The following is a 27,533-nucleotide window of genomic DNA, read 5'->3' as shown; positions in this document are numbered from 1 at the left end:
CCTGCAGTTCCTCTGAAATACCTGAGGAGGCTGCTGACATCAAATAGCAAAGCTTCAAAATCTTTTCTGTCATTGTCAGAATGGCATTTAGACAAGTACGTAGTAACTGCAACATTATATTACACAAAGTACAGCAGCAAGACTAAGAAATTGCTCACCCCCATATTGATCTAATCTACATTTTCATTACATCCAACTGAAAGTGAAATATAAGACACTTCCCAGTAAATGAAAAAGCAGAAGGAAGAAAATACTTTCTGGGCTGAACAAGTAATAGCTCATTTGATATAAAATGGGAGAGTGGTCAATAAGCCTATTGGTGTCTTATATCTGCTATAAATTAAAGCTTAACGAAAGCCTGCTGGCCTTGTCAAGAGTAAAGAGGATCAAAGGTGGGAAGCTTGTAGTTTTGAAATTTGCAGGTGCAAAAGGATATACATTTTATCGTTTCTGTAGAGAACTAGGAAGTGCAAATATCAGAAACTATTCCAAAGAGATATGTGTACCTGATAGAACCGACCTATAATCAGAATAACATCCTTTCCATATTTAGTCTGAATTTAGACCATTAGAGGGCTCTGGTAAATAGCTTATTTTACTAGCGACATGCTAGTATCATGGAATTTTCTTTCTTTACCTGCTCATTTGAAGCTCAACATTATATTGTTTCATTTTCAAGACATTTAAAACGTTAGACAGACATACTGAGTGAATTTTCTAAAGTACATTTTCTTGAACTGTGAACATCAAGAGCAATATTAATTTATACCTTAGAAAAAATAGACAGGCTGAAAGTTCATTTCATTGTTAACTAAATAAATTTTTGAGACATTTTTTGAGATTAAACTAGTGCGTGACTCTGGTTTCCAAAAAAGTAAAGACAGCAACTATATGCTTAGTGCACTCTAAAACCATGTCATTTTCCATTTGAACAATTTCCAGAAATTAACAAATATTGAAGGCACTTGCCATTTATTTATTTATTTTAAAATCTGGAATGCTCTGCACTCAATACATTGAGTACACTAGAAATCCTATTTCTTTTTATTTTTCTTCTGTTAGAAATAATGTTAAGAAGAATTTGTAATCTGTGATGATTTCTATATTTTTAAGAGATTTTTTTTCTTGCTAATTACTCTTAAACAAGAGCCAAAAAAAATCACAGAATCGCGAAATTGCAATCTGCAAATCAAAAATTTTAATAGAAGTTTTGGTAATTATTTTAAATTCATAGCAATTTTGCAGTTTTACCAAATCTTATCTATCAAAGAGATATAAACAAAAACTTATTTTTTAGAAAAAAAAAATCTTAGTTACTGTGAAAAGTAAAGGTTCATCTCAATCCCTAAATAAAAAAGAGCCTTCAGGAGTGAAGCCGCATACGTACCCAACAGGGAGATATAACACAGTAGCTTTTGTTGCATATGTATGCATCTTTAATACAAGTTCCCCTGGAGTCAGACATTTCCAAGAAAAGTGTTCAACCTTCAGTAGTGCCTTTGGAATACTAGAATGGAATACTTCTTGCTTAGCAGCTATAATCAGAGCAAAGAAAAAAGAGGAAAGGAAAATTAAAAAAAAAAAAGAGGTGGGGTATAGAATATAATAATGAAATTATCATAAATAAGAATTTGTATGGACCTATTGCCATAACAACCAATAGCATTACTGTATGCTACTGTTTGTATTCCACTGATATAATCAAATATATATTCAAATTGTATACCCAAGTTTCTGGATCTTGTAATAATCTCTCTTTAAATATACATAAGAGCATTGGTTTAAAAATCAGTTCAAAAATCAACTCAACAAGTAATACTGCTGACTTTAGTGCATTTTGACTGGTTCAGACATAAATTAGCTTCAGGAATGAAAAAGGACAAATAAGAAACACAAGGAAATGCATACCATAAAGATATTGATGAAACACACGCAGCAAACCACAGTAAACAAATAAGGAGATCCTTTCATGAAAACATTAGCCTTCCAGTTTGAACTAACAATAAAATATTGCCTGAACTTCTAATGATTTTCCAAGAATCTGTTTGCCTATTTAATGATAAACTGTCAAACTGTAACAATACTCCACAGCGAAACACAACAGCGTAGACTTTAAAGTATGGACTTGCAGCCTGGAAATCCAACTGTACCCCGAGTTGCATCAAAAGAAGGGCAGCCAGCATGATGATGAGGGGGATGTTTCTCCTTCTCTGCTCTGCCCTTGTGAGACCCCATCTGGAATACTGTGTCCAGGATTGGGACCCCCAGCACACAAAAAGATGTGGAGCTGGTGAAGTGGGTCCAGAAAAAGGCCACAAAGGTGACCAAAGTGCTTGAGCACCTCTCCTGCGATGAAAGGTTGGGCTTCTTTGGTTTGGGAGAGAGAAGTCTCTGTGGAGACCTCATTGAAGCTTTAGAGTACTTAAAGGGAGCTTACCACGAGGATGTGGACCAACTTTTTCCATAGTCTTATAGTGATAGCATAAGGGGGAATGGTTATAAACTTAAAAACAGGGGTTTAAATTGATTACCAGGAAAAGTTCACTTAATCAGTGGGTGGTACTAGAACAGGTTGCCCAGAGAGGCTGTGGATGTCCCATCCCTGGGAGTGCTCAAGGCCAGGTTGGATGAGGCCCTGGGCAGCCTGATCTGGTAAGTGACAGCCCTGCCCACAGTAGGGGGTTGGAATGGAAGATCTTCAAGGTCTTTTCCAACTGAAGCCATTCTGTGAAGCTATGAATAAGCACTTTTCAGCATTAGCCTTACCTCCAGTGTCTTCCCAGCATACTAGAGCAGAAAAGCTGACCAGGATTTCAACAGGCGTCAGACTGTCCACAAGTAAATAATAGAGGACTCGATCATTAGTAGACTGCATAGAGGAAGAGTAGTTCATTTTAAATTTTTATTGAATGTTGTCTGTGTGACCACACAACAACAGAGCAGGACTAGAATTACTCATGCTAGTAGAATTAATCTACTTTCAGGTGTTTTTTTTCATATGTACCTCAGTTGTTCTATTTGCCAAAAAGCATTTAACAGAAGACCAAAGTTTCTTTTGTGATGCAGCTTCTTGACGCTAGCTAATGACAGTTAAGTCTGTTAATTTGTAACATGACTAATTAGGCCTCAATGTTTTTTCTTCTTGAGGCAGTATTTTTCTCAAATGTAATATGTAATTCCTATGCAAATATCAAAAATCATAGAATAACTGCTGTTCCTAGAAATTCTTCAAAGTCTGAAGGTGAATGAACTTCTTTGCTACAGATCTGTTTTAACACGTGTTACATTTTCTTAGAGTTATATAATCATATTATTGGTGCTTAATCCAGGAATGCTATTACTATTTCTTTATTAGCATAAAATATTAGAGTTCTTTTATAACTCTGATACAGAATTTGCCTGTTAGTTTATAAAACTCAAGCATATAAATGTAAGAACATAAAATAGTATTACAGCAAAGGGTGATTAAGGATGTTTGAGCACAACAGCATGCAGTGTCACATAGTCTTCAGGTTAATTAGGGTTTGGAAAAGTATATCATGAGACGTTTCATAAAATTTCTTATGTGATTTTAAATAGAGAGGTGTGAAATTGTAGGTATACTATAGTTACAAAGCATAATCCATGTAGTTAACCTTCTCAGTGTAGAATTTTACATTAAAATCATGCCTAGAGTTTGTGCTTCAGTACTCTACAATAACACTACAGTTACAGTGTGAAACTGAAGCTAGAACAGGATATTCATGCATGTTGAATAACCTTCTGACAATAGAAACTAGTGGAAGGTTTAAAAATATACTGTAATTTTAAGCAACTAAGGGGATTAGAAATACTCCACAATAGAACCTCATATGTATCATTGTAGGAACTAACACGTACAGAGAAAGTAGAGGGCTAAGCTAAACAGACTTCTTATTTGGGTGTTAGGTGCCAGATGGAGAAAGAGAATTTTAGGGATTCTGGAGCTGAATTGTCATTGAATGTAATTGTTATAGGACAGATTTTACTCAAGAAAAAAGATGGAAATGCAGTTCAGTGTAATATATACTCTCTGCACCAAATTTGATTATTTGCATACTCCATATTTTTAGATTAATGCTGCAATGGCAATTCATAACATACTTTTTTCTTGATTTAAACACAGTGAAATGCTTCCAGGTATTTGCTAGAGAAGATAACCTGTAATAATCCTAACAAAGTATTACTTTTGATAGCAGTTATATGCAATGTAACAACGGCATTTAGGATATATATATTATTTAATTACATAAAGTTTTAATGAAAAGAAAAAAAGTACATAAAAATTCAGTACTTATATACCTTAAAATCTGACTTGTGGTAGTTATAAGCATATGTATGTGGCTTATGAAAAACATACAGGTTCCTGAAAAGAAAAAGAAAAGTTCAGAAAAATGTCTCTTCCATTATAAGTTTTTGATTTTAATTAGTAGATGCATTATAATCTTCCAGAAGTTACTTAAAGCTATTCCTTAAAAATGGTTCTGAATTTCTAGTTTCATTAAAGGTGAATACAGTTCATCTACAGAGAAATAGAAGTTCATCTTCAGCTGATATTAATATATACTTTTGCTTCTCTTCTACAGTGGTGCGTTGGAGATCAGGCCACTGATTTTTCTTGTTAACCTATGATCTTTAAGTTGTAATAAGTATTTTTCAATAATTTTCATGCCTAAATGCTACTAGTATAAGTTAATTATGAAGTGTCACTGTAAGGAAGCACTCTTTTATAAAGTTCATTAATTGCTGTCCTCAATTTTCTGTTGTTTGCTTACTTTTAGAAACATTGTTTTAGCCTACAAATCATATCTGAAATACATAAATATTGAGTAAACTACATGATTTTTGAAATAACAGATTTTTAGCTTGGTGGGAGAATATGAAGTTTTCATTTTGGAGCAAATGTAGAAAATTTAATGATCTTTATTGCTCTGTAGTAATGTTCAGTCACAAAGTTTGGTCGATCAGTGGCTAAGACATAGGAGCATCTTAATTGCTATGTGTCATGACCTGCGGTCTTCCACCCAAATCACAGTGTGGCATATGCTTTGTGTAGCAGACAGTTGTGCTCTTCACAGTACTCTAGAGGGCACATGCAAAGCAGCCTGGTGCTGCACCTACAGTTTCACTGTCAGTAGGGACAGGGTCTGAAGAGAAGACTTGAAACTAGCCTGAAAGGTAGGAAAATTATACAGAAAAGATCTGCTGAGATGATACGGGTTTAAATACAGACACTTTTCATATTTTATCATTTTTAGACTGTATATTGTAAGAAATAAAACATAAAACTTCTGTTCCTTACTGGAAACAAACACAGAAGTCCTCAGTGCTAATCCAGGTTTCCTTGGAAACAGAAGATTTTCCTGACTTGATTTCTTCCTTTGATTCATCCTCTGCCTGGCTGTTCATAGCAGTATCCGCTGTTTCTGACATTTGTTTTGCATTAGAACTAAAATTCTCACACAATTCTTCTGCAGAGATAAGAAGACTCACAGATTCTATTCATTGACAACACACACATTAAAGTAAAATCATTCTGATGTAATAAATTATCCTAAAATCACCAAGATATTTTCCATACATTATAAAGTATAAAATAATAACTGTAACATTAACCTAGAAAGGTCAAAAGATGACTAAAACAATTCAGTATTGAGTTTTGTCGCTTCCATCTAAAATATCTTAAGTATTCTGTCTCACTATATATGGAACTGTGCACTGGAAGCTTTAATATGAGCATGTAAGAAATAAAGAATCCAATGCTTCTATTCAGTGAAAACCTAGTGTGGCATTGTAATTTCTACAAACCCACAGAAGACAAAGGTCTATCCTTGCTGCTTAGACTCAGAATCCCTCTGATGCTACTCACATAAATCAGCTGAAATTAATTTCAACAATATTATATTAATTTTCCTGTAGGAAAATCAGAACTATTGACAGAATCACACCAAAATATCTCCACAGAATATCACATATACACATTTTGTAATAAATTAATAGTATTTTAAGTTAGAATGTAATTTCACAAGCTCTGCCTTTACTCTGGGAAACTCATGTGAACTGTTAGAGAATTTACTCAATCTTCTCCAATAAGTTTTAAGGATAACCCAGAGCAGCTGAGAATAGTAGAATACAACAGTTCAAACATAACAGCTGTTAACTCAGAATAATAAGGAAAAAGCTGCGTTAATATCCAAACACATCCACATGACAAAGAAAAAAGCTAATTAGAAAAATGTATAATTTATACTTAAATATGCTCTTTAATATTTCATGTTCACTGAGACATAGCAATCTGCTGGATAACTAATAATCTTACAAGAAGTACATGGCTGTAATTATTTTGCAACTTTGTCAAGAACTGAAAGAAATATAATGGAAGGAAATGTGGTGAAGTCCCTTTTTTCTCCCTTTCCTGGGAAACTGCCCTGAAAGCAGTAAAACATAGGCTTTTCTAGAGATTTATGTAACATGGTTTTCAGGCTTCTAGTGAAATAACCAGAATTTGTCTTATAAATCTGCCTGTCAAAGAGACTATGGAAAGGGGATCACCAGACTATAACAATATTTCACGCATTTCAGTGCTGCTCCTCTTCGTAAATTCTGAACACAGGGACTAGAGTACTATCGATAGACATTGTTCAAGATCAGCTGGGTCAATAAATTTCTGCTTCTTTCAAGTAGAATATACATTCCACCTTAGTTAAAGGTCAATAGATAAAATGTTGATCATTTATGCAGACTGAGGCTACAGGGAACAATCTTCCAATGGCAGCTGAAGGAAAACAAACCACTTTCAATGAAATGGCTGAATTTTCCCCACTCCTCTTTGACTAAGCACTGAGAATCCTGTGAGAGAATTTCATCAAAAAACATATCTTTTCTATTTTTATCTACATATACCAAAGATAAAGCTGTTTAGAGTTTCCTGGAGTCATACAGAAACACAATTACAAGAACTGTTCGAAAGACTTGCGTGCAAGAAGGGGTACTTCCAAATATAAGAAAAAGCAAACATGAGGTGATATATTGAAGATGTGATTTCTGGAATAAAGCCGTAAGTACATTTGAGGCAAATCTGAAGAGCTGCTCTGTACAAATTAGTATTTTAAGACTGACATATGGAAGATAATTTCAGCAACTAATTGCCTGTAATTATAATATAATTTATTCCTTGAACAAATGTAAATACTAATCAAATACAGAGGGATATAAAATAAGCATATTATAAAGCCTTAGAAAAGGGTAGAGCACATTCAAATTCAATAACTTTTTACTTCTTAGGACTCTAACAACAAAAATTAATGTAACAATCAGGATCCAATGAAAAAAAAATGTAACTTGAGTAAGGTAAAACATTCAGATACAGAAGTAATAATAAAACATAAATTGAAAGAAACAAACAAAAAGAAACAAACCAAAACAGATGAACAACTAAGAGCAAACCGCCATAAAAGCTCAAATAATTAATCCTAAAAGAGAAAAGAGTAGCAAGCAAACTCAGATGAGCATAGTTTATCACATAAATCCTTAATTTTATGTCAAGAAAAAAGATGTACTTCATGAAAAATTATTAGAGAAAGTTCTTAAGAAATCAGAAAGACACATATTTAAGGCAGTCAATTGTCACTGCTTTCAATAAATGCCCATTATTTTCCAAGCCCTGGATTTTAACTGAGGTACTTAAATGGAAAGCAATATCCCTCAAATTGACTACAGTTTTGGATGCTAACAATTATTCAGTATCTCTACCTGTGCTTTATATACATATATATATATATATATATTTTGATAGGTTGAGAGGGAATGATCTCCAGGGGTTCCTCCAGGGGAGGTTCAAGTTGGATATTTGGAGAAAAAATCCTTCTCCAAAAGAGTTGTCAGGAACTGGAATACGCTGACGAGGGAGGTGGTCGAGCCACCGTCCCTGGAGATGTTCAAGAAAAGTATAGGTGTGGTACTAAGGGACATGAATTTGTGGGTAATCTTGGAGGCAGGTGGACAGTTGGATTAGATGATCACATCCTTTTCCAACCTTAATTATTGTACAATTTGAATGTAGATCTTTATGGTCATAGGCTAGTTCAAGAGAACACACAATGAATTAAAAGGACCGCTAGCCAAGCAAAAGAAAAAGCACAGGAAAATCCTACATTGCAATGAAAATGTTCAAAATGCTTCTAATTTGAAAACAATTCCTCAGCACCAGTTTTCAGTAAAAATGGATAGACAAGCTGGCTTACAGGAATATATGCACAAAAACAGAATTTTCCCAGTTACAATAGAAACTACAAGAACTTAAAACATTGAATATTAAGATTGTAGCTAATTTCTATAACAGAAATTAAAAAATAGCACAAGAAATATCAAATCCATCATAACAGTATTTAAGATACCATTAGATTTTCTAGCATGACTTTGAAGATAGGCATTTATTTCAAAGAAAATGTGAAAAGTGAAATGACCAGCTACAGATTATCTAGTTCAACAAAACAAATGCCAAACATAGGCAAAGGGGGTAAACAGATGATTAACTGGAAGGCAAAATTGTTCCAGGTAGAATATATGTCAGACTAGGGATTTTTCAGAGTGTATGATTTTTTTTGATGATTTTTTGGAGACTTTTAGATAATGAAATGCAATAGTTATAATAGTCAGATTTCAGGGAAGTAGCTGATTTGATGTCATGCTGATATTAATTAGTAAAACTGGATATGATGAGATTTGGTATAAGAAATCTAAACTGTATAAACACAGAGCAGTGATATTTATGCAAATGTAAATGCTTGCATTAGGGACACAATTAGAACAATTTTATTGGGAACTAGAGGCATATACATTGCAATTGATGAGTAAACTCAAGTTCTTCATTCTTCATAAATTACAAATTGACACTAAGTTATCCTTATCACATGACCTCGAAAAGCACATTGATTCTGAAAAAAAGATCAGCATACACAAAGAGGTGCCATACATTAGTAGCATCTCAATGAGCTTCCTATACTAATTGAGGTTAACCAAGAGCGTGAAAAAGGAATATGAAATGCAACATCAAAGACCAGCAAATGGTCAAAAAAGAGCGTCATGTAATTATGCACTTTACATCTCTCACATGCACATTCCTACTACATTTCCAATAATGTATCTAGTGACTGGGCAATGTCTCAATGAGTTGGATGACCCTTGGAGAGAAAGGAAAGTTTGCCCAAATTTACTTTATGTTGGATCAGTTGATAAAAATCCTCAGTGACCCACGTGTTCACTGATTCTGATGCAACAAAAGTATATAGAGACATTTTGAATGATACTATAGATGACATTATAGAAGCATATCATACTATTATTCTAGAACCAATCTGTACACTAGTTAGTAACTTTTTCTTCAAGGGGCATTTCCTGAGTACACTTTCAAGTAAACAGAAAATGTAGCTGTCTGGATACCAAGATGCGCCAATTTTAGAACAATGACAGCTAGAGAAACAGTTCAACATGCCAGCATATACATGGCAGGCTTCAAGAAGCCAACTTGAACTATATTCCTATTGGGTTTTGGGCTGGACTAGAACAGGTACCAAGCTATGAGTCAATAACTGAAGGATAATATTTCCATCTCATTAATTTATAAAATTTAGATACAGTGAGATTATCCTGTCTTGTTTCTTTTTACTTGAAATATAAAAATATTATAAAGAAGTCAAAAAAGACATTAAAAGTATGATGTTAAAATAATCTTTGCCTGTACTGAACATGTTTTCTATTATTTTCCATCTGCACACACTTCAAACCCAAACAGCTTAAAAACATAAAAATGTAATGTTTATTAAAATTGCAGTTGTCCGTTCTTCTTGTATTTTGTTTCAGAGAAAAGCATAACAAAAATAGTTAACACTGTTCAGAATCAGAACTCTGTGTACAAACCCCAATATATTTTACTTGAGAATAACACTTTAATGTGAAAACTGTGATTTTTTCAAAATATTCCAGGAAGTTAGGGATTTTTTAAATACCAATATGAAGACTCCACACTGCAGTTATATCCATTCTCTGACGTCTTTAAGACCCAAACCCATAAATACTTAAACCTGATCATATTCTTAACATGAAGTTTAACATTTAAATCAACAATATGGAAATAGCAAAAATATGAATATAAATTTCAGAAACATTTACCTCCAGTGGGCCTCTCTGTTTTATGCTGCTCCTATATTAGTAAAAGAAAAATGGATTATAATTTTGCATTATATTTCTAAAGAAAATATTTTCTTTTTTGCAACAGTTCATCCTGAGCTGTAATAAATGAGCTAGTATATTATCTCTACAGAAAAAGGAAAATGAAAGGCAGAAGGTATATTTTTCTAGAGACATACATGTGATCTGCATTCTGGGTCAAAAGATGTTCCACATTCCTACTCCTATGCTATTATTATTATTATACTATTATTAACAGACATTACTATTCTTAGACAATAAGTTATGTTCTAAGAAATAATATCTATTCCAGATAAGATTCTATTCTATTTTGTTTTCATTCTTGGAAAGTATATGAAGGTCTCTTCCAACAAGAATTTCTTGTTGTGCAAGCATATCCAACTGTCAATTGTAACACCATTGCTTGATTGTTACAGCATTTTTGCTTTTGTACCAGTAGCATAAATTAAAAAAACTATCCACAATTTTTGATTATTTGTTTGTTTGCAAACAACTTTACTCTGGCCACTGCCAGCCAGAAGACCTGAATTAACATGACTGAAGTTGAAATCCAGTTAGCTTGCCTTTGGAAAGTCTACTTTGCACTAAGCTATCAGTGAGTTAACTGGACTAACTTTACCATTGGAAAGAAAAATACTGAAGCCTAGAAGTTCTGTTACAAACTTCAAGCATCTTTTTATCCTAGTTCTCCACTTAACAAGCATTGTCATCTTTCCCCCCACTCAAAATCCTCATCTATGCTCATTTTTATCTGTGGCAGAGGTGCTAACATTGAGTATGGTAGCACTAAGCATCTAGATAAACACGGTGTTCTCCTGCTTAAATCTGAAAACAAAGTTATTAATGCTCAGTATAAAACAATACAAAATTCTACAAGGTGGCAATAACCTAATGATTTGAGGATATCTAAGTTGCTCTTTCAGGATTTGCTTTTTCTAGCCAAATACACAATTATTTATATGTATATTGCCATTTCGAGTTACAGAACTAGAAAAAGAAAACTCCAATAATGAGTCTCCTAGAGATATAAAGTTTTTTTTTAAAATTAAACTATTCAAGATGGGAAACAAAGAAGATTATTCTGCAAGTTAAAAACTTTGTTCTCTTTTTTCATCAGTTCAAATGCAGTCCTACCTACATACCACAGCTATTAATAGGCTCAGCGTTTTTCAGATGAGATTTAAATCAAGGCAAAGGTAAGGTTCAAGAACAAGTTAATTAGCTGCTCATAACTTCTTACATTTCATTTCTGAATCAGATTGCCCTCAGACTAAATCATGTTCATGTTTTTTTTACCATTCCTTTTTTATCAGTATCTTTCATGTATTCTCTTACTTGCCCTTGAATTTCAATGTTTGCACATCCTACTATGACAGACCAGCTTTCTACAATCAGAATGGCTCTTAACTCCAGGAAAAGAGGAGAAAATCAAAGTGACATTCTGAATTATTTCTATGTCTCCAGCACATAGATGTCTATTACTCTACAGTTAACTAAATCTGTATGTGTTCAGCTATAAAGACAGAAGTAACCCAACCAGTAATTATAATACTACTTACAGAATCTTTTTATCCTGCTGCTTTTGTAATGGTTTCTGTAAGTTGCAATTATTAAAAACACTTTAAAAAGGACATGAAGTATGATTAAATATATTGTTTCTAAAATATGCACAAAATGCAGAGTAGTCAAAAACATTCTACTGCAAAGAGTTCTTCACTACAGCATTGTCTTATTTTTAACTAATAAATACCTAAAAAATATATCCACATACTTGTAAATTTTATACACACACAATGGATACAGAACAATGTAAAAAGAAATGAGTTTCAGATCTGAAATACAAAAATTACATTATAATATACTCTGAAACGGAAACATGTAAATGGGTACTTCCAAATTATATAGCAAAAGATTTTCCTTTTACTTCAGATTTTACCAAATTTAATTAAGTTTTGTCTTTGAAGATACTTAACACTATTTTCAATAGTGCGTCTAGGGTCTTCAAACACATTATGTAACTCTATACACCAAGTCACTGTACATTAAATAAATTTTGGAAATATTATCCCCATTTACACTTAACCAATTTGTTTATAGAAAAGGATTGCAGACACATTAAAATAATTCAGTCATCTTTTCTACAAGATTGTAAAGATCAGCATTTTGATGTTGTTTTGCCTTATATAGAACTTTGGATGGTCATTTTTTAATAGAGTCTTTAATCAATTTTCTATACTGTAATCATTTTAAATGTAACAGCAATACTTGGGAAAGAAAATAAATGCAGACAGGAGTAACAGTGGTAAACACGGGTAGGGAGCGTTGGGGGCTTACTTAAAAACAGTCTTTGGTAGCATATGTAAAGAACAAGGTACGAACCAATTTAAAACAAAAATGACAACAAAAAGTAGTGGTCACATTTGCCAAAAGTAATTCTAGTAACATCTCATTGATACTAGATAAGATTAATGTTACCTGTCATAGAAAACTAGGGCTTAATCCTTAGTGACTGACATTTTCCTCTGTGGGGGCACCTGGCAAGCAGTGCTGAGCATTCTGCCCTTACCTGGTGAACCTTTTTGGAGGAATGTGGCTTTCAATCAAGAATCAAATGAGGATATGATTTTAAGGCATGCATTTACAAACTTTACATTTTTCAAGTAGCCACATGCAATCCTTCACCTAGCAGAAATAGTATAATCCTAATATTAATCCATGAATCGAACATTTATTTATGAAGATATGACTCTCGTTAAGACTTTTCCATCAAATTTTTTTCAAAGAGCAAAATCAAAATATCCTACTAGCAATATTACTTCTAGGATGTAAATAATAAATGATTTAAAAAAAGAGACTTTTAAATGAAAAGTGTTAGTAAAAGATTTCTCATGCATCAATAAAATTAGAAACTTGAACAAAGAGGAAACTTACTGAAATACGGCAGGGTGGGGTGGGGAAGCTTACAAAGATGTCTTTTTAAACCTATATTTAAGAATCAAGTATCGTCTGTTTCTTCTTTCAATATCTTTTGCAATATAAAACAAGGCTAAAAGGGAAAGGGGGAAAAAAAAGGGAAATTAAATTATTACCTGAGAATAATCTTCTGCACTTGAGCATCTTCCACTTTGATTCACTTCCACATTACTGTCATCTATATTTTCATCGCTTTCAGTGACAGAAGGGAGATGGGTCATCGAACGAAATCCTTTTTGGATGATAGACTGTGTGAAGGAGCTAAATAACAAAAGAAAGTTCAAACATTTTAATCCATTTATTTAAAAGAAAATTAGTTATGAGTTCTGAAATTTTAACAGAATTTTGTCAAAATAATTTCTATTTCCTTTACTTTGATCAATTAATAGGACAGCACAAAATGTACATATGAATATATTCCTTATAATTACTGGCTTGCTATGTGTTTGTAAGACCTGAACTGTTGCCCTCTGAACTAATCTTCACCAAAACAAAACAGTTGTTTTGTTTTATGCCAGTTGATGAACAACAGATGATAATACTAGAAATGAATGAATTTCTATGGCTCGTAGAAAGTAAAACAATTAAAGAGATAGGGCAAAAAAAAAAGTTTGAAACGCATGTAAAGCCAACTCTGGCTATAGTAAAAAGAAATTCTGCCTCTGAGTTCAGTGGAGGCAGAAGTAAAACTAAAATACAGAAACACAGAAGAACACATAAATCTTTCCCTGTTAAGCAAACTTGCAAAGTGAGATCAAAACAACAGTGCAAACATGGTAACTAGATGTAATTGCATTGTGCCAGCAATGAAGAACGGAGACAAATGTTTGCATTACCTAACTCCTTTCTTAAGGATTGATACAATTATAGATGGGGATCCTTAACAGTAACATTGTCACAATTATCTCCCTTTTGAGCTTCAGAAAACATTATTAAAATAAATGCAAGAGATAAAAAACAAGTTCAGTCTCAGTTATGTATAAAAGTCCCTTATCACATTTAGGTAGCTATATTACTTGAACAAAATGCTAATTTCTGCTACACATTTTTGTTACTAACCTTAATTATATCACAGGAGACTAATCTAGCTAACTGTCATGGAAACTTAGACTATTTAATAAATCATCCTTGACAAAATGGTATAGATAGACTATCATAAAGGAATTCATTACATATGAAAAATAAATGCAAATAGCATGCAAATATTACATCATCTTAATTATTACTCCCCATCCTTAGCAGTGTGTGGCGACAGGACAAGGGGAAATGACCACAAACTGAAGCATAGGAAGTTCTGCACAAATGTGTGTGGGAACTTCTTCCCAGTGCAGTGACGGAGCAGTGGCACAGCTGCACAGAGAGGTGGTGGAGTCTCCTTCTCTGGAGATGTTCCAGACCCGCCTGGACGCCTACCTGTGCTACCTGGGCTAGGGAGCTGCTATTGCAGGGGGGTGGACTTCATGATCTCTAGAAGTCCCTTCGAACCCCTACAGTTCTGTGATTCTTTCAATAAGGCATTTACAGATATTGCTTAGAATATTTATATATGCATTCACTCCTACAAACAAATGATTTACTGTATTTTAACCAGCAAAAAGCATCTGAATCAGAAAAACAATATTTCATAATTATTCGAAGTCATTTCTGCAGTGGTCATGCACTGCTCTTCAAAAATAATCTACCTGATGTAGTATCAACACAACCAATCACTATGACTGAAATGCAGAACCTGTCAAATATGTGGTTTATTCAGATTACCTACAGCTGTATTTAAGGGAAATTGCATATATATTTTCACAGCAAAACTTGCTAGCAATGTGATGTTGCTTATAAAAATACTGAATACTTACATATTGTTGGGTATTTTAATAGGATTGAATTTGTAATTTAAAAATAGACTGGCAATCTCAATGTAATGTTCAGGTTTCTCTAACACAGGATCTGGAAAAACAAATAAAAGCAACTTATTAAATACATGTTCACAAGAAATACTTAATAATTAACTGACAAATGATTCCCATAGGGGCTTCCTCACCTCTAAATGATTTTATAAAGACTTCAGGAAACAATCTCCAAGCAACATGGCATGCACTTGGATAGAATAATAGAATGGGCTGGGTTGGAAGGATCCCAAGGATCACCAAATTCCAACCCCTCTGCCACAAGTAGGGCCACCAGCCTCTAGATCTGGTACTGGACCAGGTTGCCCAGAGCCCCATCCAACCTGGTCTTGAACACCTCCAGGAATGAAGCATCCACAACCTTTCTGGGAAGCCTGTTCCAGCATTTCACTATATAGAAGAGTATAGAGAATAGAAAAGAATGACCAGGGTGGTTTTAGCTGATGTATCAGGTAAATGATGTAAAGCAGGATATTCTGCCTTTGTTGATTTCCTGCTTCTTCTGACAGTCTTTTTTTTGCTAGCATGCTGGTAAAGCCTTCATAGTCATGCTAGCTTATGCTATGTACTTAATTACATTGTGCAATACAGATAAGCCTTTAAAATACAGATCTACCTTTAAAATTGTTAACAGTCCCAGGACTTTTCTATGTCAAATGTTCAAAATGTGTTTAGAAGCTCTCATGGCTCTCAACTGAAGTTTCTGGGCTGCTCTGATAACATTCCCTCTTCATTTTCTCCAGTACCAAAGATTAGTTTTTTAGAGACAGATTAAGACACTTCTCAAAGCATTTATGAAATAATAGAACTAAGGTGAAGTGTTACAAAAATAGCAAAAAATAAAAATAAAAAACAGAGAGAAAAAGTAATCCCCATTGCACTTCTATAGAAGTTATGCTAACATAACTATGTCCTTGAGAATGTTTAGAATGATTAACATGCATTTTAAAATTGATTGAATACACAAACCTTGAGGTTCAGATTTTGCAACAGTTGTTTTTTTCTGACGGAAAAGCTTCCAGGGAGCAACTAGTTGCTTTGGGGCTTCCAGGGCACAGGACCTAATTCTAGTTACCAGGACAGGATGGCTGAATACATGGGAAAGCCCATACTGTCTCAGCTTTTCTGAAGAATCAGTCTATGGAACACAGAAAGAAAACATGACTGGTGATAGATCTTCTTTCTCTTCACCTCTCATGAACAAACAGTATGCATAGAGAAGCATCCAGTGTTTTGGGTAACAAATGAAACAAAAACAGCTCGCTTGACAAAATTATCCAAAAGCATTCTAATTAGGATTGATATTCAGCATACAAGGCATAAATGAATACTTAAAATTATTTACATATAATTTAATTTTCACAAAAGATTAATCTTTTCTTTGAACTTATTTATACTATCATATTCCTTTAGGTGTTACAGAAAACACAGGCAGAGAAGCGTACGAGTAAGAAAAGAACACTGAAAACACTGTGCTTTAAATAAATTTATCACAAGTAGTTTTTCTTTTCTCAAACATGTCCTTACTTCATACTGAACTTATAAAGAAGCAGAGTTATAAAAGGAACATGCCTTTTAGCTGTGATATCCTCGTAACATAATATCACTTTGAAAAATATGTCATTAAAGTGTTTTGAAAAGTGCATTGAAAGTTAAGTGCATTGAAAACACTACACAGCTGTCCTTTATACTGAAGTCCCTAAGCAAAGGACTTAAGAGCAGTTTTAGATGTGGACATTGAGTGGTGCTCTTCCCATTAAAATAACAATGCTTCAGTATGGGAGTCTGCTATTTTTTTTCTCAGTTGAAAGTTCTGTTTCAAGTTTTGTACATCTTTACATTGTTTTAAAAAATACAACTTATTTCAAGTGTTAAATAAATCAGTATTTTTCTGATCGATCCTTCTCATTGCCATGTGTTCCTGAGGTGGCATAATTGCAAGCAATGCAAAGAAGATAGTGACTGTGATTGTCAGAAATCTTTAAAGGGAGAGGATCGAATTAAATTAAATGCTGTAAGGGACTCAGGCAACATATTTCTGAGTTTATATAGGTAGGTTAAGGGAGCGGAGACTGGGTACACACACATCCAAGCAACATAAAAATGAAAGGAAAAACACCTGAAATTAGGAAAGATTCGAAAGAGGACTGGTTTGATGCTGTAAAGGAAACTTGTCAGCTGCTGGAGACACAGTTGAAGGAAATGACATACAATCTAGAAAACTCAGACAGAATGGAAAAACTTCAGAGTGAAATTCTGGAACAACTACAGACAATGACACTGACTTTGGGGAGCAACAATTATTCCCCTATTCTAAACTGTAATTTCCATTGATGAAGCACCTTCTCAGCCCCCTCAAAGAAAGCCTGAAAATGGGCTTTTTTAATGTGGCCCACAATAAATTTGTTTCTGTATCTACTGTTACCTTCCATTTTCCAGTAAGTTTTTACTGAAATGCTGTTTTAGACACAGATTTATCCATCTCATCTATTTTGTCTGCCATTACTCTTTTTCAGTAATATCTGTACCCTAAAAAACTGTGGCCAAGTCTAAGGCTAAGGGCCTCAGGTGGCAGGAAATACATAATCCCCATGCCACCTTTTCATTTGGTTTTTTGTTGATTAATATTATTGACTATTAACAAAGAAACAGTATTGTCTGAGACACTAAAATAAATCTAAATAAAATCACAAGGACCAAGAAAGTCTTAAAGTAACATGAAGTGCCTTGTAAACTTTTCTTAATAGAGGGAAAAAAGAATAAAGTAGTGCAAAAATTAATAGTATTACAGTATGAGGCCTGTGAACTATATTTGGAAAGTTCTTGTCTCTATTCTGTGAAGCCTGTGGTTTTCTGACCAGTAGTTTTTGATAAGGAAGATTACATTTTAATAATTATGCAAAATATGATTAATATGTGGAGAATAATAAAATAAATCTAATTACTAATTATTCCAAGAAAGTGTGCTTTGGTATAAATTGTTACTTACAATCCACAGGAGCCTAAGTGGAAATTTAAGCACTGTTTCCCACCTAGCGTATGATGTGTTAAACCTACTCCATCTGCTTTCTTCAATTACAACAGTAATGACAGAAACGAATGAAAACAAACATGCCATTTCACATGGAACAATGCATCAGAAAATATATATCAAATCTGAAAATAAACTGAAATTTATATTTTTTCAGGTAACCCTTAACATAATTAGCCTTTCCATTGAGAGGCATCTCATCATGATGCGTTTTCTTGTTCCATGCATTTCTGTTCAGAGACTTCAGCTCTTGGGATCTAATTGGAGTAAAACTGAAAAATAAGCATGGTCATGGCAGGAAAATACATGACCAGAATCTAAAAGGACAAAAATAAAAATTCAAACTGATAGTCATTACCCGGTGTCTGTTATACTACACTAACTATTATTAACAATTTGTTTACCAGAAAATTAAACATTCTGATAATAAAACGTATAATGCTCTGTTTTCCAAAAGGTACAGGATTACCATCTGAATTAAGGAAAAAATCTTCTCTTCAGATAGATGTAACGGTATACAGGCAGCACAGACTGCCTTTTCAGGCATGGAAGAACCTACAGAGAAAACACAAAATGTTTTAGAACAAGTTAAGTCATAAATAAACATTGTGGTCCATCAATTATTCAGTCTTCTCCGCTTTGTTTTTTTTATTCTTCTTTTTGACTGTTATTTCATTCAAAACAAGAGCTTATTATAAAAATCTCAGAAGAGAAGAACGGTTGAAAAAATAAAAAACAGTATTTTAATCAAACAACTTTTATGTATTTAACTGTTTTTGTTATTTATTTTTATAAAAACTTCAACTTATATATACAGCAGGTCAGAATTTGTTCTTGTCTATATTCTTTTATTTCTCTTCAAATTTTAAAAATACATTACTAGCATGAAGGACACATCATCCAGATAGATTAAGTATACCGATTGGCAAGTACTGGCTAAAGGCCTCTCAAATGTGACAGAAAACATCTGAATTTGCTAACAAAAAGAACGTTTCCCAAAGACAGAAAATAAGCTACAACAGAGGTGTTTTTTTTTTAATAACAAAAACACAGTTTTCCACTAGAAAAAATCTTGGTCTTACAAGACTTTCCCATAACTTCCAACTGTATTGTTTAGATTTGCTTTAGCTTTAAGTATCAAATGCAAGATTCTGCAATACTACTTGCATGTCGTAAGTTATAGTATTTTAATACGTTAGAAGGGCTTCAGACTTAAATACACTCTGCAAAGGTTGCATCAACATTAAGAAAAAACTATATTTTATCTTCCCCCAGTTAGGTTAGAAAACAGAAAAAACAAAGTGCCTTTCTTTGCATTTGTATTTTTAGCTTTGATAGCGCTTACTCTCAGCTAAAGATTGAGGAAAGAGCTGCCCTTCTGTTGATGCTTCTGAGGGATGAAGTGCTGAATTGTTTTTTTCTTTTTCTCCATCTCTATTTTTCTTCTTCCCGATTTCTTTCTGCTCTGCTTTTTCTGTGAATCAAAATAAAGACAAAATAGTTTTTCTCTTTCAGAAGATTCTGCCAGGAATGCTTCAAACATCACATGGAAGAGTCAAGAGCTCGAACTTTGGACTATAGAGAAAAAACTCTGATTACAGGAAAATACATTACTAATTTTAAAGATTTCAAAAGTTTAATAGGGTATCAGAAAAAAATTCGCAGCCTCAGAGATGGACATTACAGAGCTTTACTGTAATGTAGCACTTCTCTGATTCTTAGCTGTTTCAATTACTGATATAATTTCTAAATCTTAGGCAGGATTGAATTTACAACATTTTCTGTGAATATACTACTGCTGCATGGTGAATAAATGACAGTGATGTTCCCAGCAACTGCATGTCCATTCCTAATTCTGAATTATTTTCTACACTAATGTGTGAGTTATAAAATGATAGCGAGAATGATTAAGAAGAGATCACAACCAGGTTTCTTCTAAAACATTCATAAAACCTTCAAAATAGTATTTGGGATTCAAAGCTAGCTAGGAAGGTAGTTGGTTTATTTCTTTCCATTGTAAAAAAACCCAGAAATTTCTGAGTACAATTTATATTTTTGACTAATTTTAAGAGAAATTGCATCTGTGCCTAACTTGAAAGTTAAGAGCAGAAGATTAGAAAACTCAGCCACAAATATAAACATTACAGAATAATATATAGGCACAAATACATTTCTAAGCATAATATTTTCACTTAGCATTTCATGAATAAAGTTAATACCTAGTAGCATAAACAGAAAGGTTACCATAAATAAAAATGCAAACCAATAATAGTATGTAGATGTCAGTACATTTTATAGTTAATCTCTTTTTCCTGACATTTATCATGAGATACACACTTTTTAGATGGCCTGAACAATTGTCTCTGGGGAGACTAACCTCTTTGATTATAACCTCTCTGCAAGGAACACTACAAATCCATCTGTGAAACACTGCTTCTAGTGAGGTCTGTAGTTAAAAACACAGCTTCTTTGAATTTATGCCATTGCAAAACACTTGGCAAAACAACAAACTAACAGACTTGCACGTGGTATAATAAACATATATAAATTTAAAGATAGAGGTTACATTAACTTTATTTAAGCTTGACCTGCAAAGAGAACACTACCTATAGCTACAGACCTTTGTCAGACTTCTCAGCTTTCTCAGGTTTATCTGGCTGTTTGTTCACGGGTGAAATCTCATCTTTTATCTCTGAGACTTTGGTCTCCTTAGGTTTTGTATCTGCCCAAGGAGTACTTTCATCTGTCCACTTAAATTCTGGCACAATCTCTTTCAGAAGGTCCCAGATTTTATCCAAATATCCAAGCCTTAAAATAAAAATAAGCATATATATAAATGATAATGATATTTGCAATAAGTATGTCTGATCTTCAATTAAATAACAGCATACAACAACTGACAGTCCAACTCTTTGGAAAATTACCGAATGATTTTAGTAAATAAAACATTTACCTGATTTTGTATGGCAGCCAAGAGAAAAAAAATAAAACACAATGACAAAATGATCAAAAAATATCCAACACTTTGTGAATAGATAGAGCCATGGAGAAAGATATGGCTGTTGCAGAACAAAGTAAATTAAGCATTTTTTCCTTGAGCTTTCTAGCACATAAAAGTTGAGGCAGGAAAATTTGAAGAGCATTTTGCAATTACACAGTATAATTTCTTGATTCTGGCTCTGTACATTAAAAAAGTCTTCTTGAAGGTAATTCTGGGAAACATTTTCCTAACTGTCTCAACACAGGCTGTTCTATGCCTCTTCTGCTGTTTCCACTTTTTACAACAAGGTTTTGATAGGACAATGCAGTTTAATAAGTTTAATGCAAGCTAACAGAAGGATTTGATTTTTACAGTTAAATAAATGATAGTACAACAAGCTAGATCTATTTTTATATCACTATTGCAAAGATTCTTCAGTATTCATATTTTATTATTGCATAATTTAATGTTTGCTTTAAGTGCCAGATTCATGAATACCGTTTTCATTGTTTCTATATTAAAAATTAACGACATAAATAAACAAAATTAAGGTCATCAAGATTTCTAAGTCCACAGACTGCAGACACTACTACAAAAATCTATATACATTAAAAACCTAAGCTGCAAGCATTGCCTATGATTGCTGAAGTAAGAGATGAGAGCATGACTGAGCTTATTTAATACTGAAATATAGTTATAAATAGATAATTATACCTAAACATAGATAAACCAAAGTTATTATTTCTATATACTCACTAGAGTGTACACTTCACACAGAATTAAAATAAAACAACATTAAAAAGTGCATATAGCTGGAGCAGGTATCCCCTGTCATTCATTCAATAAAAATATTGAGTGATATCAAGCTGTAAAAATCAGAATGTCATTATGTTAATGGACTTAAAACATAGGAAGTAAGAAAAAAATATTATTACAGATTGGAAATACTATTTTTGGAAAAAAAGTGTAACAACTATTCAAATTTAAAACAAGAAAGCACCACATCATCTGGATTGATTACAAATTCATGTAGTAGGCTTTCAATGGTACATTAATATATGAAGTTATTAGTATATCTGCCACACATTTTATACCTGTATACGAGACCAAAAATATACATCTCTAACCCAGTTTTCAACACAGGGTTCAATATTAATTAAAAATAAATTCATTTGAGAAAGAATAGTAATCATTAATAACTTCACAAGCAACTGAATTACTGCAAATAGAAACATAATAAAATTGCTTTCCTAGAATTGCAAGTTCTCAAATTAAAGCCTTTCACTCCTCAAAACTGACACACAAAGACTTTCAGGGCTCAGCTTATTTTTCATAATACTTTATAGAACTAAATAATTAACAAATATAATTATTGTTTAATAGAAAAATTTACTCGAGAGGAATAACTTCGGGTATCCACCCAGTCAGTGCATGTAGAACTGTAAATTCCTCCAGCTCTCTTTTCATGTTTTCACGTAAACTGTAAGACAAAAGCAGGCATTACATAGACCTATAATATAATTGACTCACAGTAAGCTCTGTAGTCTACACTGAAAGATTGTACACAAATGAAAAAATAATTAATGGGAATTTTCCAATCTATAGGTGACTGGCCTACAGATTCAATTTGCTCTTATGCCATTGCATCAAGCCTGTTCTATTAGTGTTCCCTCTTATGCAATGACAGTGTTTCAACATGGTTAGCAAGTACATATGTATAGCCACACACTAAAGTCTATTTTTGTACTCTTGGAGGTCTGAAATCCCATTATACCCGCAAGGGATACAAGTCTAGAACTTCCCTCTCCTGAGCAACTGCTCCAACTCCCACATTACTATTGAGCAGTTGGTGGTATTTCCAGTATACTACGTCTGACTCAAATGGATCTATGCATAGAGTGTAGTGCAAGAGCCTGAAGAGTGGTTCTGCAGAAAGGTATTGGGGGCTCTGGCTGAAAGCAAGTTGAACATGAGCCAGCAGTGTGCCCTCTCATCCAGAAGAGCCAGCTGTACTCGGGGGTGCATCAGGCTCAGCACTTCTGCCAGGCAAAAGAAGGTGTTGTTCCCCTCTGCTCTGCACTGCACAGCCTCACCTCAAGAACTGGGTATGGGTTTGAATGCCACAATGTAAAAAGGACATAAAACTTTTAAATAGCATACAAAAGAGGGCTAAGAAGATTTCCACTTTAAAAGCCTTTTCCCTTTCAGGCCAAACATCTATTGAAAAGCATCTTTGCTTTTCTAATAAATGCTAGCAAAACATTCTGCAAGCATTTTTTATATTACTGTATCATTCACTTGTATCTACTTACTGTTGTTAAAATAAAAGTTCTTTGGTATTTCACAGTTTGATTAGTACATTTTGTCTTTTGAAAGGACATATAACAGTAACATATAAATAATGTACTTATCAAAGGAAACATCCAGCAAAGAATAGTAAATAACCTAGAATGCACACTAAATTATTAAACCTCCTTAAGGCTTAAGAGTTCAATAAATCTTAAATATAAGGTATAATAAGGGATAAGACCTGATCCTCTGAATATGTTCTTAATAAAAACTCACTAGAAATAAAACTCTGTGATTTACAGTACTTCATCATAAAAAAAAAAAACACCACTACGATGCTTTTCTTCTTCATTCTATTCAAAAGTATTGATATTTGTAAGGGTAATTTTTAATCTAAAAGAATATAATTTTCAGAATTTAAATTACACTGAAATTACTGAAACAACTTCATTTTTCCAAGTATATTTTTCCCCTCCTATAGCAATGAGCTTGAGTGTCTCCTTCTGCTTCTCCCCCTTCTTCTGTATTTTGTTTCCAGTGTGAATCTATTTTCTTTCCAAATTGAGCTGGGACAGAAAGCCCATCAGAATGCACTGCTGTTCCTCTTGAACTGTGTGAAGGAGCTTTTCCTTCATTTGAAAACAAGGTACATTTCTGCCTATCCCAGAGGGACAAATATTTCTCTGTAAACCTTCAACTTTTCCATCTCAACAAACAGGACAACTATCAAGGATACTACAGACTATCATCTTCAGTGCTCTTGGATCAGATTCTATTACATCATGTTCTTCCAATATGCAAAGGCCTTTCCTACCAACTTCTTGTAGTTCTAAAGTAATCAATAGCTGGATGTATCAAAACCATTTTTTTTAATTATTTTTATGACTTCGCTTATTTGTAAAAAGTAAAGTAAATATATTAACTGCCCATTTTACATTGGAAGCAATACTTCATTAAAACAACTTAAATATTTCCATTTGGCAGAAAACCACGTTTTTAGCTTTCTGTGAACAATGGCAAAGAACTAAAGAAGATGGGGAGATTACTCCAGTTTTGTTGCCCTTGTTTGTGTGTTTGTTTTTAGTTTTCTGTGCATAAATACGCTAACACATATTTTAAAAGAAAAAAAACATCTTCTGTACCCACAGAGTACCTCACTTTACTGATCTACAATTTCAGCTTTCGGAAACGTATTTCTCATTATAAATCTTTAAGAAAATATATTTCCCATATATACTAATTCTTTTTTTCCAAATTCCATACAACTTCACAAAGCAAAACAAAAAACAAACAAACAAACAAAAAAACCCAACAACCTGACAGTGAGTTGACTAAACATACCTAGTATTTGCCAGCTTAATGATAGCTTTGGACAGCAACATTGGCCAAAGTTCAGTTTGACATGTTGTTGCTGGTAGTAACAAATTACCCTCTTCACTGAAAGGCATAGTGTCATCCACAGTGATCTTTCTCCAGCACCCCTATGATAGAGGGGAAAAAAAGAAAAAAAAATCTTAAATTTGTAGTCTAGAAACATAACGTGCTTGTAAGAGAACTTCGTATGTTTTCACACAAATTGAATTTCACTGTAATTTGACTTATTTTACAGAAATCTTTAAAAGAAATTCGCTTATAATATCACAGAAGCACGAAAACAGTGTAATAGCATTTTATTACTACTCTGACTTTTTGTTTTACAGAGCTTAGTGTAATTTCATCTATGCTACATAACTTGTATAAAACAATTTTGCTGTATCAGTTATCCACTGGTTCTATCAAGTGCTAAGCTGTAAAAAAAATAAAGATTACTGTTTAATGAATTTTCATTAATGTGCATCAACAATTAATCAAAACTCCTCCTCCTACAAATGCCTTCAACAATTATAATTTTTTTCCACCTAACCTACTGATTTGTGCTGCTAAACACATAAAATTCATAGATGGCTGAAGGTAAGTACTCACCATCCAGTACAATTTTACTACGTATTTTCCGTAGCTATTGTACATAGGCATATGTCCCTTAGTATTTTTACTGACAGGATAAATATGCTCCCATGGCTTCCAAATCAGTGTGGACGTTCCAATAGATGAGGCCTTTTCATTATACATTCTCCAGAGAGCACAAATCTCACTTACAATCCACCGCATCAGCTGAAAGCAAATAGAAATATATTAAAGCAAAACAAAAAATTCAACTTATATTTTCTAATTAAAATAATTTATATTACAATGATGAGCATATAAAATAGCTCCTGTTTTAAATGAAGAAGCGACACAAAAACATAAGCTATGGTTTACTGAAAAAAAAATCAGACCAACTTTTCTGAACATCTTACCTAACAACTTCATTACAATGAGTACAGGCACACAAATTATGCTGCTCATCAAAGAAAATTGGGAAGGCAATTACAAAACAACATAACAATTTTTAAAATTTCAAACTGAAGTTTTAATTAACTGTGCTTTAGATCCTGTTTTATTTCTTCTCAAGATATGGATTTATGAAGTATGCTATAGCTTGAAATGTATTATCAGGCTACTAATACAATGGTTTATATGAAAAGGATACCTTTTTTACTGCAAGAAAATTGTGTACCACAAAGGTTAAAAAGTGATGAGAATAAATAAATAGACAAACATGGAAATAAACAAACAACACAAATAAAAAACCAAATATTTCTGTATTTCCACCTACCTCGCTACAAAATAGATGTTCATTTGCTTCAAAAAGATCACACGAGATTTCATTTTTGACCACAACAGGAGTCTAGGAGAAAGTAAGTTAAAAGTTTTATGAGACGTTGCAAGTTTTTATTAGACATCTGCAAACTAAAGGCTCTGGTTTACAAATCTGTTAGCTGTCTTGGCATTTCTTAAAAGTGTCTCTAATTGTAGATGTTCAGAATTCTAATTAATAATTGTTCTTACTGGAAGATTGAAAAGTAGAAACATAAGCATATGAATAGAGATTTCAGCAGATTAGTCACAATATTAGTGGTTCTTGCACTTAAATACTGACAATAACATTGTTTCATACTCTGAGATTTCCCTGACCTCTAACAGGATGCAAAGGCTCATTTAGATTGATTGCTTGTTTTCTTAATTTCCTACCGATTGCTGAAAGTTTGTCTATGTTTCATACTGTAAGGAGTAAAACAGTGGAGAATAGAAATCAGATCATTACTTTCAGAGCAGCCCAAGCATAAGTGTTCAAACTTCAATACATAGTACATAATTCTGATTACTAACACTCATGTATGCAGTTGATTTTCTTCTTGCAAGCATCTTAGAAATATTATGTTAGGGTAGTAATTTATCAAACTAAATATCTCTGTTCCTCTCATCACTTATTGGTGGTCAGTGCTTGAATCTAGGCTTACCACACTAAATAGCACTTACTAGCATTTCCATCACTTTAGGTTTACATTAGTTTTTAATTAATATTCCTCATAACTGTCATTGTTTGTCCAAAATACACTGAACCAAAACAAGCTCCTATGTTTCAATCAGATCTTAAAGCAAACCTTTTCTTCACAGTGCTTTAAAGATAGTTTTAAATCTGTTTTTAATATAGATACATATTTCCACAGCTTTCTGTGCTCCTGCCCTTATCTTTCAGATCCCTTTACTCAGTCTGTTTGTGTTGGCAGCACTTCCTATCCAATCTTTTGGTCTTGTCAATTACCCCCCTGACTTCTTCCATTCCTGCATTAAAAATGAAATTTGGAGCTGCTTAGTGTCTAGATAATAAGAAATAAAACTGACAAGCTGATAAAAGGAAAACTGACAACATTAAATATGTTTAAGCGTGATCACAGTACTTCAAAACTTTACTATTCAGTCTGAAGAGAAAATGCTTTAAACCTAAAGATTAGCAACTGCATTGGAGGATGCTCCAGCCTTGAAATGGTAGGCTGCTTGTTTTCTTTGCAATTTGTTTTAAAATGAAAGTGAAGAAAAGCTTTGCATATTTTTAAAATATTCTGTTTACCTTCCAGACAAGAACTGTCAATGATGTAGTCATGTTCTGAAAGCATACAGGTGGAAATGCAGAATTTAAGGTGGGAGAGTGAGAAATACTACTGTGTTAATACTAAAGTTAATCCATGGTTTCAGGACACATATTTACTTT

The 27,533-nt window shown here is 33.3% G+C and overlaps 1 protein-coding gene across 1 annotated transcript in view; it reads right to left on the bottom strand.

Annotated features, from left to right (window-relative positions):
- Nucleotides 1-27,533, bottom strand: part of ADGB (androglobin) — a 68,976-nt gene that overhangs the window by 31,494 nt on the left and 9,949 nt on the right. The window contains exons 4-18 of the mRNA XM_065731814.1: nt 26,097-26,168; nt 25,364-25,552; nt 24,743-24,882; nt 22,506-22,592; nt 20,753-20,940; nt 19,478-19,606; nt 18,602-18,687; nt 16,071-16,239; nt 15,051-15,141; nt 13,317-13,461; nt 10,189-10,219; nt 5,321-5,489; nt 4,321-4,384; nt 2,767-2,869; nt 1,388-1,535 (exon numbers count right to left, since the gene is read on the bottom strand). Coding sequence (XP_065587886.1) covers nt 1,388-1,535; nt 2,767-2,869; nt 4,321-4,384; nt 5,321-5,489; nt 10,189-10,219; nt 13,317-13,461; nt 15,051-15,141; nt 16,071-16,239; nt 18,602-18,687; nt 19,478-19,606; nt 20,753-20,940; nt 22,506-22,592; nt 24,743-24,882; nt 25,364-25,552; nt 26,097-26,168 — 1,811 coding nt within the window. The remainder of the gene's footprint in view (nt 1-1,387; nt 1,536-2,766; nt 2,870-4,320; nt 4,385-5,320; nt 5,490-10,188; nt 10,220-13,316; nt 13,462-15,050; nt 15,142-16,070; nt 16,240-18,601; nt 18,688-19,477; nt 19,607-20,752; nt 20,941-22,505; nt 22,593-24,742; nt 24,883-25,363; nt 25,553-26,096; nt 26,169-27,533) is intronic.

The sequence above is a fragment of the Cyrtonyx montezumae genome, unplaced genomic scaffold (genome assembly GCF_038088225.1).
Source record: "Cyrtonyx montezumae isolate F1298 unplaced genomic scaffold, pur_monq_1.0 scaffold_0, whole genome shotgun sequence".
Lineage (NCBI taxonomy): Eukaryota > Metazoa > Chordata > Aves > Galliformes > Odontophoridae > Cyrtonyx > Cyrtonyx montezumae.
The sequence above is the reverse complement of the archived record's forward strand: the minus strand, read 5'-3'. Positions and strand labels throughout refer to the sequence as shown.